At 45.6% G+C, this 16,515-nt stretch overlaps 1 protein-coding gene across 2 annotated transcripts in view; it reads right to left on the bottom strand.

The window, feature by feature from the left end:
* The window catches only part of TTC39C (tetratricopeptide repeat domain 39C), a 173,802-nt gene that overhangs the window by 70,314 nt on the left and 86,973 nt on the right, over positions 1 to 16,515 (bottom strand). For both annotated transcript variants that reach the window (XM_033933869.1, XM_033933868.1), the window contains 2 exons: positions 15,694 to 15,808; positions 3,224 to 3,578 (listed from right to left, as the gene is read on the bottom strand). In XM_033933869.1, the coding sequence (XP_033789760.1) occupies positions 3,224 to 3,578; positions 15,694 to 15,808 (470 nt within the window). The remainder of the gene's footprint in view (positions 1 to 3,223; positions 3,579 to 15,693; positions 15,809 to 16,515) is intronic.

Here is a 16,515-nt window from a genome sequence, read left to right as displayed (position 1 = left end):
ATTTGCCTCTTGGAGGATGATATCAAAATCTGCAAAAAGACACCCTTGATTGTGTGGATAACATGAGAAAGGACCTAGCAAAGCTTGAGGAATTGTCTGAAATTTGACAGCTAAGATTTAATGCTAAGAAATGTAAGGCCATGCATTTGGTTTGCAAAAACCTGAGAGAATGGTACAGTTTAGGGGGTAAAGAACTTTTGTTTACAAAAGAGGAGGAGAACTTGGGTGCGATAGTATATGATGATATTAAGGTGGCCAAACGGGATGAAAAAAGTGATGGCGAAAGCTAGAAAGAAGCTTGGGTGCATAGGGAGAGGAATGGCCAATAGGAAAAAGGATGTACTGATGCCCCTTTATAAGACTCTGGTGAGACCTCATTTAGAATATTGTGTACAATTCTAAAGACCGCACCTTCAAAAGGATACAAACAGGATGAAGTCAGTCCAGTGGAAGGCTACTAAGATGGTTGGTAGTCTTCAGCATAAGGCTTATGGAGACAGACTTAAAGATCTCAATATATATACTTTGGAGGAAAGGCAGGAAAGGGGAGATATAATAGAGATGTTTAAATATCTACATGGCATAAATGCACATGAAGCGAGTCTCTTTTAATTGAATAGCAGCTCTGGAATGAGGGGGCATAAGATGAATGTGAAAGGGAACAGATTCAGAAGTAACTTCAGAAAATATTTTTTCATAAATAGGGTGGTGAATGTTTGGAATGGCCTCCCAGTGGAAGTGATGGAGATGAAGAGTATATCTGAATTCAAGACAACTTGAGACAAGTACATTGGATCTCTAAAAAAGAGAAGGGGATAGTGGACGGCATGGTTGTGCAGACTGGATAGGCCATATAGTTTTATCTGCCTTCATTTTCTATGTTTTTACTTAGACATAGCTCTATGGCATTCTGAATGATTCTTGTAATATGGATTTTCTATTTGGGACAATGAGCTGCTGACAGATTGCAATGTTCTTCCTTATTTGAGCACAGAAGTGAGTTTAAACAGCCAGCTGTGCCATACATGGTCACCTGTGCTTCTCATACAACTAAAAAATTGACCTGATAAATATCAAAGAATACATCCAATAACATTTAACAGCTGAACATGAAGATGAGTTGTCTTTAAAATTATAATCTTGGAATAAGATTTCATTACTATTTTTCGTTGATTGTCCAGCTCTTCTTACTGTAAACCGCCTCGAACTATCATGGCTTTGGCGGTATATAAGAATAAAATTATTATTATTATTACTATGAATGCATTGCGGGCCTAGTTAACTTCTCTGAACTGTCAAACAGAAGTACCGTATTTTCGCGGATATAACGCGCGCGTTATACGTGATTTTACGTACCGCGCATACCCCTCGCGCGTTATATGCCTGAGCGCGGTATAGAAAAGTTTTTAAACATAGTTCCCACCCCGCCCGACGCCCGATTCACCCCCCCAGCAGGACCGCTCGCACCCCCACCCCGAACGACCGCTCGCACGCGCTCCCACCCGCACCCGCATCCACGATCGGAGCAAGAGGGAGCCCAAGCCCTCTTGCCCGGCCGACTCCCCGACGTCCGATACATCCCCCCCCCCGGCAGGACCACTCGCACCCCCACCCCGAAGGACCGCCGACTTCCCGACAATATCGGGCCAGGAGGGAGCCCAAACCCTCCTGGCCACGGCGACCCCCTACCCCCACCCCGCACTACATTACGGGCAGGAGGGATCCCAGGCCCTCCTGCCCTCGACGCAAACCCCCTCCCCCCAACGACCGCCCCCCCCCAAGAACCTCCGCCCGTCCCCCAGCCGACCCGCGACCCCCCTGGCCGACCCCCACGCCACCCCCACCCGCCTCCCCCGTACCTTTGTGTAGTTGGGCCAGAAGGGAGCCCAAACCCTCCTGGCCACGACGACCCCCTAACCCCACCCCGCACTACAATACGGGCAGGAGGGATCCCAGGCCCTCCTGCCCTCGACGCAAACCCCCCTCCCTCCAACGACCGCCCGCCCCCAAGAACCTCCGACCGCCCCCCCAGCCGACCCGCGACCCCCCTGGCCGACCCCCACGACCCCCCCACCCCCCTTCCCCGTACCTTTGGAAGTTGGCCGGACAGACGGGAGCCAAACCCGCCTGTCCGGCAGGCAGCCAACGAAGAAATGAGGCCGGATTGGCCCATCCGTCCTAAAGCTCCGCCTACTGGTGGGGCCTAAGGCGCGTGGGCCAATCAGAATAGGCCCTGGAGCCTTAGGTCCCACCTGGGGGCGCGGCCTGAGACACATGGTCGGGTTTGGCCCATGTGCCTCAGGCCGCGCCCCCAGGTGGGACCTAAGGCTCCAGGGCCTATTCTGATTGGCCCACGCGCCTTAGGCCCCACCAGTAGGCGGAGCTTTAGGACGGATGGGCCAATCCGGCCTCATTTCTTCGTTGGCTGCCTGCCGGACAGGCGGGTTTGGCTCCCGTCTGTCCGGCCAACTTCCAAAGGTACGCGGAAGGGGGGTGGGGGGGGTCGTGGGGGTCGGCCAGGGGGGTCGCGGGTCGGCTGGGGGACGGGCGGAGGTTCTTGGGGGGGGGCGGTCGTTGGGGGGAGGGGGTTTGCGTCGAGGGCAGGAGGGCCTGGGATCCCTCCTGCCCGTAATGTAGTGCGGGGTGGGGTTAGGGGGTCGCCGTGGCCAGGAGGGTTTGGGCTCCCTCCTGGCCCGATATTGTTGGGGAGTCGGCGGTCCTTCGGGGTGAGGGTGCGAGTGGTCCTGCCGGGGGGGGGGGGGATGTATCGGGGGGGGGGGCATCAGGCTTTCAGAATGGGGACAGACCTTCAAGGGGGACAGGACTTCAAGGGGGGACAGTGCACGGAAAGTCAGGGGGGGTGAACGGAGAGTTGGGACAGCGCACGGAAAGTCAGGGCAGTGCACGGAAGTCAGGGGGGTGAACGGAGAGTCGGGACAGCGCACGGAAAGTCAGGGCGGGCGAAAGGAGCGTCGGGCATCATGCGCGTTATATGCCTGAGCGCGGTATAGAAAAGTTTTGGTACATATCATCGTGATTTCTGCGCGCTATACCCCTGTGCGCGTTTTACACAGGTGCGCGTTATATCCGCGAAAATACGGTAGTCTCACTCTGTTCACCAGTCTAACACCTCCTTTAAGGATAAACAGTTTTATTTTCACTTGAAGCTTAGCCACTTTCAAAACTAAATTATCTAGCAAAGCAGTGCAATATAGCTACTCACGTAGCTAAAGGGGCCTTCATGTCCTTACTTTCACTTGCATACATCAGTGAGGAAAGCCCCTGCAAGCGGTCTCCGGGAAAACCCAGCAGGTTGATGATTTTGAGCAGGTTTGGGGGCACCATGGATATGCAAAGATGAAAAAGTCCATATCCAAAGCTAACAGCACCTTTCAGCCTGTTCAGAGAGTCCTCCGTTACGCCGTCCGTGGCAATGTGATTATCATTTGCGGTGTCAGAGGTCAGGTGCTCCTGAGATAGCTTCTTCTGATACATTTCTTGTAGGACATTAATGTCCAGGTAGCATTTATTGTAAATTTTCCAGGCTTTGCGCAGGATCCACCCACCTTTTATGTATGCTAGCAAGAAAAGAAGAAACAAGAACATTTGAAACAAAAAAAGATGTGTTAACTGGGTTATCTTCCCTCCTAAGTGCGGGTTATAGAAACATAGCACATACCACTCCTTTATCCCCATCATTTTCCCTTGAAAACATACTAATGACTGCTTATAAAGAAGCAGCAGAAATACTAGTCATGAATGCTGTCAGGAGCTGTAAATCAAACTTTTTATATTATTTTTTTTTTTTGTGGGGAGAGGGGTGTTTTATAAAATTCAAGGTTCATGAGAATACTGTACTTGACTGAATTGTGTTTTGCTTTTTAATCTCGTTATGTAGTCAACAGTTTTTTGATAAATGTTCAGGTAAACAGACTAGTTTCCAAGTTTATTTGTTACTTATATACTGTCTATCAATGGACACCGTCTAAGCCAGTGGTCTTCATTGCAAGGCCCACAAGCCAATGGCGGCCTGCGGAAACCTGGGTAGTGCACGTTGCAGTCTGGGGGTTCCATCCCCCGACCCCCAAGCAGGATCCAAAACCTCTCCTTCTCGGCAGCCACTCTTTTATTTTTTTGGGTTGCCGACAGTATGAGTGAGGTAAACACACTGCCTTCGGCGGCTGGGAAGCTTTCTCTTTGCTACTGCTTCTTGTCCCCGCATAGGCGGAAAGCAGTAGCAGAGGGAAAGCTTCCAAGCTGCCAAAGGCAGTGTTGTTTACTTCACCTCAAGCTGCCGGTGGCCTGAAGAGTTCAATAGCAGCTGCCAGGAAGGAGAAGGGTGAGGAACTATTGGGTCCCGTGGAGGAGAGGACTGCAAGGGGTGTTGCGGGGGGAGGGGTTACTAAAGAGATGCTGGACTGCAAGGATGGGGAGGAAAGAAAAAGAGATATGCCAGACCTATGGGAGAAGGAAGGGAAAGGGGGAGAGGAGGACAGAGATTCCAGACTATGGTGGGGAGAAGGGAAGGAAAAAAGACCACAAGAAGGGAAAAATGGAAGAAGAGAAATATGGACTACTAGAGGGGGGAGGGAAAGAGATGCCAGACCAGGAAGGGAAGGAGGTGGGAGAGATTCCAGACTAAGGTAGGGAGGAAAAAGGAAGGGAAGGAGATGAGATACCAGACCATAAGAAGAGGGCAAGGGAAGGAGAGAGATGTCGGACTACTGGGGGGCGAGGGAAGGAGAGAGTTTCCAACTAAGGTAGGTGAGAGGGGGGAAGAGTAGGACAGAGAGATGCTAGACCACAAAGGGGGAGGAGGGAAGGGGAGAGAGATGCCAGACTGTGGGAAGGAAAGGAGAAAGATGTCATACCACCAGAGAGGGAGAGAGAGGGAAGAGATGCTGCACAAGGATGGAAAGGAAGGGGAGACAGAGGGAGGAGATGGTGCACAGGGATGGGAAGGGAATCGAGATGGAAAATGCTGTTTAAGAAAAGATGGGAATAGGGGAGAAGAAAGAGGGAGGGGAGGGAAAGGGCAGAGATAGGGAGGAGATATTGCATGTGGATCCACGGAATCAAGGACACAGCCCTCCAATGGATCACCTCCTTCCTCCATCAAAGGACCCAGACTGTCCTACTAGGAACACACAAATCTCGCCCCAAGCCTATCAAATATGGTGTTCCTCAAGGCGCCCTTCTATCCCCCCTCCTATTCAACCTCTACATCAGGCCTGTCATTGATATAGCGCAGAAATATAGCATTAAAATCCACTCTTATGCAGATGACATCCAGCTGCGCCTCCCACTAGGCGAGAACCGATCGTCCCAAATTACTAACCTCCAACATTGCCTCTCTGATATGAAAACTTGGATGTCAAACAACAAACTTCAACTAAACGCCTCTAAAACAGAACTCTTATGGATCAGGAAAAAAAGCACCAAATTCACACGTCCTACCCTAGCATGGGACTCCACTCTACTAACGGCAACAGATCAGGTACGCAGCCTAGGAGTAACTTTAGATGGACACCTATCCCTATCTGCCCACATATCCCAAGTAATCTCCACCTCCTTCTACTACCTCCGCCAACTGAAAAGGATCAAACCCTACATCTCCACACCTGACCTCGCCCAACTCCTCTACGCATATGTCCTCTCCAGAATGGATTACTGTAACTCCCTATTTAATGGACTAACCAAAAATAATCTCAAACGCCTCCAACGTGTCCAAAATGCAGCTATCCGCCTCCTACACAACCTCAACTACCATGATCCCGTCTCCCCAGCATTCCGCGCTGAACACTGGCTCCCAATTAGCCAGCGCTGTGCTTTCAAGGCCCTAGCAGTAGCCCACAAGAGAATTTATGCCACCACCCCCTCCTACATAAAATCCAAGCTTCCCATCTACACCCCCACTCACACCTTCCGCTCAAAATCGGAAATACGCCTATGCATTCCCCCTGGAAGGTCCCTCCTCTCAGAAACTGCCCGCAAACGATCCTACAGCCACTCCATCCCACATCTCTGGAATCAACTCCCCCCCAACTCAGGCAACAGAACTCTTTGTTGACATTCCGTAAAATGGTAAAGACCCTCCTCTTCAACTAAAGGTCTCCCTCAGTCTATACCCCCCTTAAACCCCACCTCTCTCTTCTCTCCCCTATTTAACTTCTCCCTAAATTTCAGTATGGTCCTCTCTTAGTCTGTACTCTGATAAATTGTCTGTACTCTGAAAAATTGTTTGTACTCTGATAAATACTGCACAGTCTTGTATGTTCAAGCATCTAAACCTATTGTACATCTTATTTGTCTAATTACTTCCACTGTGTATGTTTACTTGTAGACCGTTCTGAGCTACTGGGAGGACGGGATATAAATCTAAATAAATAAATAATAAATAAATAAATAGATGGGAAGGGAAGAAAAGGAAAAGTAGATAGATTTGAGAAGGAAGCAGAAAGTGAAGGATAGAAAAACAGCAAATGGATAAGAAGGCCCTGGAAATAAAGTTAAGAGCATAGACAGAAGGAAGAGCAACAAGAGACTGGGAAAAGATGTTTAGGAAAATAAAATCAGCAGACAACAAAGGAAGGAAAAATGATTTTATTCCCAATTTAGTGATTGAAATATGTCAGTTTTGAGAATAAGAACATAAGAATTGCTGCTGCTGGGTCAGACCAGTGGGTGAGACCAGTGGTCCATCATGCCCAGCAGTCCGCATCGTGCCCAGCAGTCCCCGGACATCCTGTATTCATGTATAAGATTTTTGTTACTGACATGCATCACCTTACACTTATTCACATTGAACCTCAATTGCCATGTTGCGGCCCATTTCTCAACTGTGTTTATGTCACGTTGCAGATCTTCGCATTCCTCACTACTCTGAATAACTTTGTATTGCCTGCAAATTTAATCACCTCATTCGTCGTGTCAATTTCCAGATCGCTTATAAATATGTTGAAGAGCACGGGCCTAAGCACCGAACCCTGCGGCACTCCACTGGTGATGCTATTCCAGTCCAAGTATTGTCCATTTACTCCCACTCTGTTTCCTATCTGCCACCCAGTTTTTAATCCATGTGAGTATTTTACCCTTGATTCCATGGCTCGCAATTTTTCAAAGTAGTCATTCATGCGGAACCTTGTCGAACGCCTTCTGAAAATCCAGATATACAATGTCGACTGGATCCCCTTTGTCTATCTGCCTGTTTACTCCCTCAAAGAAGTGCAGCAAGTTCGTCAAGAAAGATCTTCCTTTGCTGAAGCCGTTCTGGCTGGTCCTCATCAGATTGTGTTCGTCAAGGTGCTCAATGATGCAGTCCTTTATCAGCGCCTCTACCATCTTTCCGGGTACTAAGGCCAGAATGAAGTCTTTAAAGTGACTTTGGGGCCAGGTTTCACTTTTTGTTGCTAGAAGTAAGCTTTTTTGTACAAATTAGTAACACAATAATGTTACAAAAAAATTTCAGTTTTTTGAGCTTTTCGGTTTTTAGAACTTTGGAGTGACATGATGTGGTGGCCAAGTTAGTCCAGTAAAATTGACCCCTGTGACAGAAGTGTTGGAAGGACAGCCTTAGACAACTGTCCCATTGTAGCTGCATACCACGGCCAATCTGGCACCACTAGAATCAACAACCCGTGATGGCTCGCTGTTCTTCAAATGACTCAGCTTACCACTGGCCCATTGGCCACGGGGGAAAACACATACAACAGCTCTTCTGTTGGCCAAAGCTGGACTAGGGCATCTAAGCTGGCACTTCCCAGCTCGAATCACTGGCTGGAGTACCGAGAGACTTTCTTGTTGTTCACTGACGCCATTCGATCGACTGTCAGCCTTCCTCAGTGCTTCACTATTTTGTTGCAAGCACTCTGGGACAAAGACCACTCTCCCTGCTCCACGGTCTGGTGACTGAGAAAGTCAGCTTGTACATTGTTCACTCCCATTACAAGTGCCACCAATATGGCTTCTAGGTGAGTTTCCGCCCAATTAAACAATTGGGCTCCAGGTTTTTTTTAAACTGAGCATTCTTGGTGCCTCCTTGTCTGTTGAAACCACAAACAGCAGTGAAAAAAGTCTAATAGACTTTCAAAGTAGCCCACTCTGTCTCAACCACTAAAATTACAATAATAACATGTAACCTGTGAAGGGGGGATCCTCGGTGTGAAGGCTAAGCGAAAGGAGAAAATTCTTCAGCGCTCACATACTCTGGTGAAGATATAATAACCTTCACCTGCACACCATCATTGGGTCCCTCCCGTGTGCTCAAATCAATTATAAATCAGTGAAAGTACTAATAAGTGATAAAAATAAATCACAATCTCACAGTGCTAAAGTGAAGACAGAGTAAGATACTCTGAAAGTCCCTCAGCCGACTCCCAGATGAAAAAATAGCAGACTTAGCTTGAAGACATGGTCCAGGGTTGAAAGCAATGGCGGGGCATCAGAACCCACTGCCAAAATCAGGTTCTACCAAGCCCGGTTTCGGACACTCTGGGTCCCTTCCTCAGGAACCTGTAGTGTTAAGCGAACAGCAGTCATTCAGCCATGAGCGGCAACAAAAGCAAATAAGCCGGCAAAAGGGGAGGAGCTAACAGAGCTGCAGGCAAACAGCGCTTAAGAACTGAACAGAGTATATACGTCATGGAGAATCAGCCAATCAAAATCACATGCAGACAGCCAATCAGCTACACAATAGAGTTCTACTCGATAGATTCATTTAATCCATGGGGGTGAACTGCATCAAGTTCAAAGATCCAGAATTGTTCCCGTAGCTGAATGTGAGTGGACTTGCCACCTTTAAAGTCCATGGGAATTTGTTCAATAATGAACCAGGTAAGATCTGCAAATCCATGGCCCTTGTCCAAGCAATGAGGGACCATCGGTGCAGAGATGGTAGAGGTGTTCAGCCGGCTCTTGTGTTCTGAGTCTAGTCCGTCCCACATACAAAAGCTTACAAGGGCAGATGATGACATAAACCACTCATTGGGACGAGCAGGTCATCTGTTGTCTTAGCTTATACTCACGCTGGGAAACAGGATGACACCAGGTAGAAATAGACAAAGAGTTAAAACACACATTGCAATGGCCACAAGGTTTATGACTGCCCTGCATATGAGGATTGTTACCAAACGATTGACTCAATAAATTACCTAGATTTTTAGGGCGGGAAAAGGCAATTATAGGCAAATCTTTAAAGCTGTCATGGATGCCTAAAATATGCCAATGTTTCCTGATGATACTGGCCACTATTTGGGCCTGATCAGAGAAAGAAATAACACACATTTGGCGATCAACAGAAGAAGTATTCTGAGAGTCTAACAGTAGCTTAGGATTGGCATACTGAGATCTATGGTAAGCACGTTTAATCACCCAATCAGGGTAATCCCTGTTCTTGAAGCGGTGCGTTAACAGCTTGACTTGAATCTTGAATTCAGTGGTGGTGGAACAAATCCGCCGAATTCTAAGAAATTGACTGATGGGTAAGGACTGCTTCAGTCTAGAAGGATCACTAGAACTATGGCACTAGTTTCAGTAGTCCTTATTCCAGTATAAGTCCAGAACTATTATAAAAAGTGTATACTGGATAAGAATCTTAACCTTGCAGACTCATGAGTGGATAAATGAAAAAGCCTCAGCCCCACCACTCCACCGCTGTAATATCTTGTTACTGCGGGAAGAAATTACGAGGTGCATTCATCACTGGCTATTTCATTCATTTATAAGTGCTTTTTGTTTAAATAGTATGTTTAAATAAATTATGATGATTGCACCACGTAATTTCTTCCCGCAGTAACAAGATATTACAGCAGTGGAGTGGTGGGGCTGAGGCTTTTTCATTTATCCACTCATGAGTCTGCAAGGTTAAGATTCTTATCCAGTATACACTTTTTATAATCAGTCTAGAAGGATGGCAGCTGGAATAGTGGAGATAAGTGACCATATCCAAATAAGTCACTTTTTGTATATCTACCACTGCCGAAAATTTCAGATGCACATCTAAAGAATTAAGCCAATTTATGAAATCTTGTAATTTTTGCAAGGAATCAGACCAGATTTTTAAAAAATGTCATCGATATAATGCAACCACAACGAGACAGAGGTCATCCATGTAGACACATATAAAATTTTTCTTCAAAAGCTGTTACGTAAAGGTGTGCAACACTGGGGGCCATGGCTCTACCCCGTGAGTTTGGAGAAAAAAATCACGAACTTCAAAAAAGTTTTTCTGCAGCACTAAAGCAGCAAGTTCCATCAAGAATGATTTGGAGATCCTGTGATCATTGGGCAGCATAGATAAGGTGGCATCCACAATCCTAAGGCCTCCAAATCCAGTCTAATTAACAGATCAGTAGGTTGAACCTCCACCAATCTGATTTTGTTCAAAAAATGAGTCATATCAAGAACAAATGACTTGGCCTTTACTACTTCAGGTTTCAAAAAATGATCCACCATTTTGGAAAGGGGTTCCAAAATGGTCCCACGGACAGCCACAATAGGACACCCCGGGGGATTATTTAAGGTCTTATGTATTTTAGGCAAAGTATAAAACCTGGGAGTCTGACTGGGATTTTGAGTCAAATACTTAGCTTCCCCTTTGGTGATGACATTATTAGTAAGGGCAGATTGAACAATCTGTGAAATAACCAGTTGCAGTGCAGGAGCAGGGTCAGTATCCAATTTAGTATACCATGAGGTATTAGAAATGAGATTGAATCTGAGCAGCGTATTGAGCTTTAGTTTGAACCACCACCGCACCCCCTTAGTCAGCAGGTTTAATCATGAGATTAGTGTTATTACGCAAAGATTGTAAAGCTAGGTGCTGAGCAAGGGACATCAACGCCTTTGTGAAAGCTTCAGGTTTGAAAACAATAATACATGCAAAATGACACCAGCGCAAGGTTTTTAAAATTATAACCAAGATTTATTGAATTATTGATTCTAATTTTCCATTATTAGATCAAAAGAACAGCATCATTGCTTAACGTTGCGCTAATGGGAGATCGTCATTGTGGCCCAAAGGCTGGCCTTCTAACAACGGTCTCGTTTTCATATCTCATTTCATTCCATTATATAACTTTTGGTTTAGTGACATCATCAAGTTTGACGACCAATAACATTTCTATGGGTGGTCTTAAAGTTTAGACAAAGAAACATTCCTCCATGTTTAAAAGTTATACAAAGTTTTCAGAAAATTACTTTTGATTTCTGAATTAACATTATAACATTCAAGAGAATCTATAATTATTAACATGGTGCTGAGAAATTCTCAGCCCTAAAGGAAAAAACTCTTCCTAAGCTGACAGGTTCAAATTGCACAGCCTTACACAGAAACCTTACTCTGGAGGAAGGGGGGGCAAATCCCCCTCTCCTCTCCCTGAAGCGTGGGCTTCCAATGCCCCCCTTCTTCCTATTCTTGAGACTGACTCTAATTACTTCCAGATGCTGCCTTAGGATTTTCCTTAGTGTTTCTTCATGTTTAAAATATATAAAATATGTTTTTTCAAAGCAACACAGTCATACACTTCAATCCAATCATATTTGTTTCATTCACTCTTTGCTTGGCCAAGCTTTCATTCATTCAATAAATCATAATTTTCATTCAACTACATCCAATTCATTTTGGGGCACGTTATCCTTCTTTACCAGTCTAAAGCAAGCACATGTGGCATTAATTAACACCACGCTGCTGGGAGCGGGAAAAACTCAGAGAGGACAAAGAAAACAGAAAACCAGTCACTGGCCCAAAATGGATTCCATGTAATCATGTTTTCCACCATGATTTGGCTCAACAGCAAAGTACATACACAGATATTATTATGCTTTCCCTTATATTAATCCTTAGTGTATTTTTCTCTGGCCTTAGCTACATTATATTTAAATTTTTATTCACCTGTTTTTCCGTACGCTTCTATTTGGGCGTGGTCCTTAACTAACACAGATGTTTGTCTAACTAGAATTACCCAGAATCATACGAAAAACTGGCCTTTTGTAGAAAAACTTCACAAAAAATACTGCACTTATCATGTCCTAACATCCATTCCCATTTCCGTCCCATAACCAGCGCTGGCCACGAGCCACTACTCAGTGCTGAGCATGTGTCATGTTGGAAAACCTATGATGAGTTGACTTAGCTAAGCCATCAATATCTCTTAACACCGGGTCACGAAATACCTTGCTGTTAGGATCAAGGGGGCCCGGGGAACCCAATGGGATTTAGCATGGAACAAAGAATCATCCCCTTGGGTCTCCTTAGTAGCAAAAAAACAATTTAATCTGAAGGCTTCTAATGAAATGAGCAATGTCCCGATGCATAGTGAAGCGATCAAGCTGAGTGGTGGGGACAAAAGAAAAACCTTGAATTTGGGCACTAGACAGTGTGCAGCCTGAGATGTTAATAACAGCAGACTGATGGTTACTTAGGGGTGCGGGGGAATGTAATTCTGCACTTGACTGTGATCTAACTGACCACGCCGACCACGTCCCCGTCTCCTGGGTCCTCCTCTGTTGCCACGTCTTAAAAAACGAGTGGATCCAGAGCGCATACTTCTGCCACTGGAAACACTTGATGATAAATTTTCATCAGTAGTATCTACTGTAAAATTAGAGGTGTTCGTGGGATCAGGTTTAACCATCCATTTAAAAACATTACCCGATGCATAGTCATTAGCATTGCGATGAAATTTCTTAACTTTGCCCTGTCTAATTTTGTCACAAAATTGATCCAATGTTAACTGCATATCAGCTCTGCCTTGAAAAAACATAGGAGCCATAACTGGATCAGTAGACAACTTAGAATGTAGCACCTCAGCTTCACCAGAATATGTGAGCGCTGGAGAATTTTCTCCTTTCGCTTAGCCTTCACACTGAGGATCCCCCCTTCACAGGTTACATGTTATTATTGTAATTTTAGTGCTTGAGACAGAGTGGGCTACTCTGAAAGTCTATTAGACATTTTTACTGCTGTTTGTGGTTTCTATTTAGTATCTTTTGCAGTATTTTTTTGGAGTTATTTTGGCTTTTCCTTGTCCGTTGATGCATGCCACCGCTTTCGCATTGTCCGAGATAACCCTGACCGTACCATATGGTTTCTTTTATACTGCAAATTTCAACTGAGATTCAGTGAAGTTTACAATAAGAGTAAAGAAATTTACAATAAGGTTGATACAGTTTACAATAGGATGTGGTGGATTCCTGACAAGAGTCTTACTAAGGATGTGAACACCGGTCAAGATAATATAGTCAGGTTAGGGCTGTAGTTAAAGTGTTTGGGGGAGGAGTCTTTAGTCTCTTCCTGAAGATAAGTATGATCGTATTTGTCGTAGATGAAGCAGGAGGTTGTTCCAAGTCTTGAGTCCTTGGTACTTGAATGTGGATTCATGTAGCTTCTTACAAATGACCTGTGCATGATTGGGGGTGGGGGGAGCGTTAGTTTGAAACATTGCTGTGAAAAAGAGCACGCAGTTGTGATTTCTGAGCTTAGTCCTGTGGAGTTGTCGCCATAAATGACCACTTTGCCTTCCAGAGAATTTTCAAAGACATGCAGTGCTAGCCAAATGGCTCTCAGTTCTGATCTGTTGATGGACCAGTTTCTGAGAGGGTAACCAGTGCTCTTGAACTGGGCGACCCTCACAATGACCTCCCCAGCCATAAAGAGTGGCATCCATCGTTAGTATCATCCAGGAGGAAAATGCGAAGAGATAAGCTCTTGGACAGCGTCTCTACCCAGAGCCACCAGTATAGACTTTGACATACTTCTGCTGTCTAGGGCAACTGCCTCTGTAGTGGATCCATTTGCAGAGACCAGCAAAACAGTAGTACACTCTGAAGAGGGCATAAGTGAGCTTTTGCCCAAGGCACCACATCTATGGTCATTAACTGCAGGTAGTGCCAATCCATAGGAACTGGCATTAGCTTCAGTTTGCATGCTGCTGGAAGGAAAACACAGCCCTCTGCTATGTTTAAAAGAATCCCCAGGTACTCCAGGGACTGGACCGAGTCCAGGTGACTCTTCCAGAAAACTGATAATCTATCCCAGGTCCTACCGGAGCTGGACAACTTGAGCCACTGCCTGGTGACCTTCGTCTTTGGATGGGGCTCTGATCAGCCAATTGTCCCAAGTATGGATGAACCTGCATCCCTGCTCTGCGCAGGTGTGCTGCAGCTACCACCATCCCTTTTGTCAAGGTGTGAGGTGCCGTTGCCAACCGAAAAGGGAGTGCCAAAAGCTGGAAATGCCTCTCCAGTACATGGAACCTGAGAAACTTTCTGTGTTTCAGGAAAACAAGAATATGTAAGTAGACCTTTGTCAAATCTGGTGAAGCTAGGGATTCCTCCGGTACCCCCAAGGCTATCACCAAACACATGGCTTACATTCAGAATCTGGATACATTTAATGCTGCATTGTGTCACAGCCATCCTCCGGCCGCGGCTGGTCTGAATGGCAGGGATCAGCATGCGCCTGTAGGGGGTCGCAAAGATTTTAGGAAACTACCGAGTACTGGTGTTTGCCCCGAGCTATTCTAAGAATTACTGTGGATGGCTAGGTAGGTGCCTTACGAAAAGGCTGCTTTCCCCCTCCCAACTACAGCCGTCTGATCCAGAGACTGTATCTTCTCCCAGGCAGAGCTGTACCAGAAATCCTAGGAACCTCTGTAACACGAAGCCTCAAAAGTCAGAATCCACCCCTCCCCTTCCCCCCCCCCCCCCGAAAATAATAAATCAGGTGCAGAGCAGATGAAAAGACACCTCCTCAACTCGCACAAGAAAAAACTGAGGAGCTGAGGCATTGCCCAGTGACACAAGGAGGCAAAGTTGGAAAATGTAGACGATGCCTTCTGCATTCCTCATGGGTGAAGGGAAGAAACTCACTTGTCAAGACTACTGTACCCTTTGCACTAGAAGATTGTCTTCTGAAGCCTGCATGAGATTCTTCCACAAACTTTTGACTGTCTAGATCAGGGGTGTCCAACCTGTGGCCCAAGGGCCGCATGCAGCCCCGTGAAGTATTTTGTGCTGCCCTGGTCGAGGGCGATGCAGTGTTTTCCTCTGCTGCCCCTGGGTGTTTACCGTCTTGCCGTCTCCCTCCTCTGTCTTGCTGCAGTGTTTGCGTGGCCCCAGAAACATTTTTTTCAGCCAATGCGGCCCAGGGAAGCCAAAAGGTTGGACACCCCTGATCTAGAAATATAGGCAAGATTTTAAAAAAACTAGTTCTGCATGGATTCACTTCAGCGAGACAGCACATTATACTGGAAAAGGATAAACTACTTACAGAAACTTTAAATTGAATTTTAACATACAAGCCTGATATGACCATGTACAAGGCAAACATATCAGTGAATGGAGGCAAGTGGTGAAGTATCACCCCTAGATTACAACTGGATTTTCTATGCTGTGCAGAGCATTAAAACCTCTACAAAGGACCCCCCCCCCCAATAGCAGCTCTTCTAACAATGCCATCCTGGGTGCATGATGCAATGTAAAACAAAATAGTCTCAATTTATATTTTTCTGATTTTTAAGTAAAGACCTTCGATTCAATTTTTTGAAATTCTGTGTGTATGCCACTGGTATGGCAAACACAAGGTGAACGCTAATTTCTAGAGAAGATGCTCTTCTTAAGTCTTATCACATTGAAATTTCCTCAAACAACGAGGACCAGCCTAGCCATTTTACAAATACCAGATTTGCAACACACCTGACAGTTCTTGCTTGACAAAGGAAAGCACAGCCAAGTACACTTGGCAGTCTGCAACTATGATCTGTCTCTGGAGCCGATCCACCATGGACTGTGTACATCTTCCAGCAGAAACCTGTTGAAAAAAAGTAATGGAAATACAGTAATGAAACACAACACACAGTTTAAATCATTCCAACTCAATGGAAGTTGGAAAGAATTATACACAGGGTATTAAGAAATATCTGTTCATCAGCAAAATAATTCTCCAAAAATTTAAAGGTAGAGAAAAAAATTTGACATGTTGGGAAACATAATAAAGTCACATCAAACTCAAAAATGGACCAAATCAGACTAGGGATCCAGAAAATAAGAACTCTCAAAAAATGGAGTAAAAGCACAGAAACTTACACACAGGATGAGATCATACTCCACATGCTCTGGCTTAAATATGTGGTCCATTTCTGTCATGGTGTGCAAAACTAGCCCACTTGGAGAAATTGCCCCTGAAACAGCAGTTAGGGAGCTTCTCCTTTCAAAGAACCTCTCCTAGTTTTTTACTTTCCCAACCCTCAAAGTTGCCTCATAGCCCCAAAACTAGCCCCTTCCAAATGTCCTAACCACTACACACTGCCCCTTGGCAACTGCCACACCACCCTGCAAACTGTTCCATCCCCCCAAATTTATACTTCTGCAACTGCAACACTATCCTCCAAACAGCCCTCATCCCCCCAAGAGTTTCATCCCACCCTGCAAACTGCCCAACCTTCAAAAAATAAAAAAAAATCATCTCCACACCCCCCCCCCCCCAAATAAACCCTCAAAAACCTCCTCATAACTACC

This window comes from Geotrypetes seraphini, chromosome 2, assembly GCF_902459505.1.
Source record: "Geotrypetes seraphini chromosome 2, aGeoSer1.1, whole genome shotgun sequence".
NCBI classification, from domain to species: domain Eukaryota; kingdom Metazoa; phylum Chordata; class Amphibia; order Gymnophiona; family Dermophiidae; genus Geotrypetes; species Geotrypetes seraphini.
The sequence above is the reverse complement of the archived record's forward strand: the minus strand, read 5'-3'. Positions and strand labels throughout refer to the sequence as shown.